General features: G+C 28.0%; 1 protein-coding gene across 1 annotated transcript, besides 1 other annotated feature; it reads left to right on the top strand.

Annotated features, from left to right (window-relative positions):
• Window position 1: 1 nt before the first annotated feature.
• Window positions 2-128: a microsatellite.
• A 290-nt stretch (window positions 129-418) lies between these two features.
• EDI_016770 (uncharacterized protein) lies at window positions 419-1,074 on the top strand (the record flags this gene model as incomplete). The annotated part of the gene is made up of 1 exon (XM_001735152.1): window positions 419-1,074. A coding segment is annotated over one exon (656 nt), but the record flags the coding sequence as incomplete, so codon positions are not given.

The raw sequence follows: 1,074 nt of genomic DNA, 5'->3' as shown, positions 1-1,074 counted from the left end.
TTTTGTATGTTCTCTTTTATCTTTCTTCTTATTTATTCTTTTTCTATTTATCTTTTATCTCTTATTCTAATATTCACTTCTCTTCTTATTTTGTTTTCTCTTTTACCTCTGTTTCTTTGTTTCTTATTGATGTTTTGTACTAATACACTCATCTTTCTCTTCATCATATTCTTCAATAGAACCATTCCGAATGAGTGATTTTGTGTATCTCCGATTTCTTTTTTATCTTGTCATTTTTGTTTTCTATTTACCAGTTCATTCATTATAAGATGAAAGAAAGATGAATAAATCACAGAATGATAAGAATGCACAAGTGATGATGATGACATTCTTATTTTAATTATGTAAAGATGGTTTTGGTAGTTCATTTGTTATTTAAACATCTCATCATCACAATCTCATCATTTCAAACAGTTAAATGTCCTGTAATCAACAAAAAGAATGTTGTAAGAAAGAGTGCTGTAAGAAAGAATGTCAAGAGAAAGAATGTTGTAAAGAGTATTGTTGTAAAGAGTATTGTAAGAAAGAATATTGTAAGAAAGAATGTTGTTGTCCAAGAATTAAAGCATTTAAGAAATTTATGAACACATTTGAAAAAGCACAAATTGGAAAAGAAGCACCAGAATTTAAAGCACAAGCATATTGTCCATGTGGTTCAATCAAAGAAATTGATATTAATGAATATAAAGGGAAATATGTTGTGTTATTATTTTATCCATTGGATTGGACATTTGTTTGTCCAACAGAAATGATTGGATATAGTGAAGTTGCAGGACAATTGAAAGAAATCAATTGTGAAGTTATTGGAGTGAGTGTTGATTCAGTTTATTGTCATCAAGCATGGTGTGAAGCAGATAAAAGTAAAGGAGGAGTAGGAAAATTAGGATTCCCATTAATATCAGATATTAAAAGATGTATTTCAATTAAATATGGAATGTTAAATGTAGAAACAGGAATTTCAAGAAGAGGATATGTCATTATTGATGATAAAGGAAAAGTAAGATACATTCAAATGAATGATGATGGAATTGGAAGATCAACAGAAGAAACTATTAGAATAGTTAAAGCAATCAA

The sequence above is a fragment of the Entamoeba dispar genome, genomic scaffold (assembly GCF_000209125.1).
Source record: "Entamoeba dispar SAW760 scf_1105229458941 genomic scaffold, whole genome shotgun sequence".
NCBI classification, from domain to species: domain Eukaryota; phylum Evosea; order Mastigamoebida; family Endamoebidae; genus Entamoeba; species Entamoeba dispar.
Note: the sequence above shows the minus strand (reverse complement) of the source record. Positions and strands in the feature narration are given on the sequence as shown.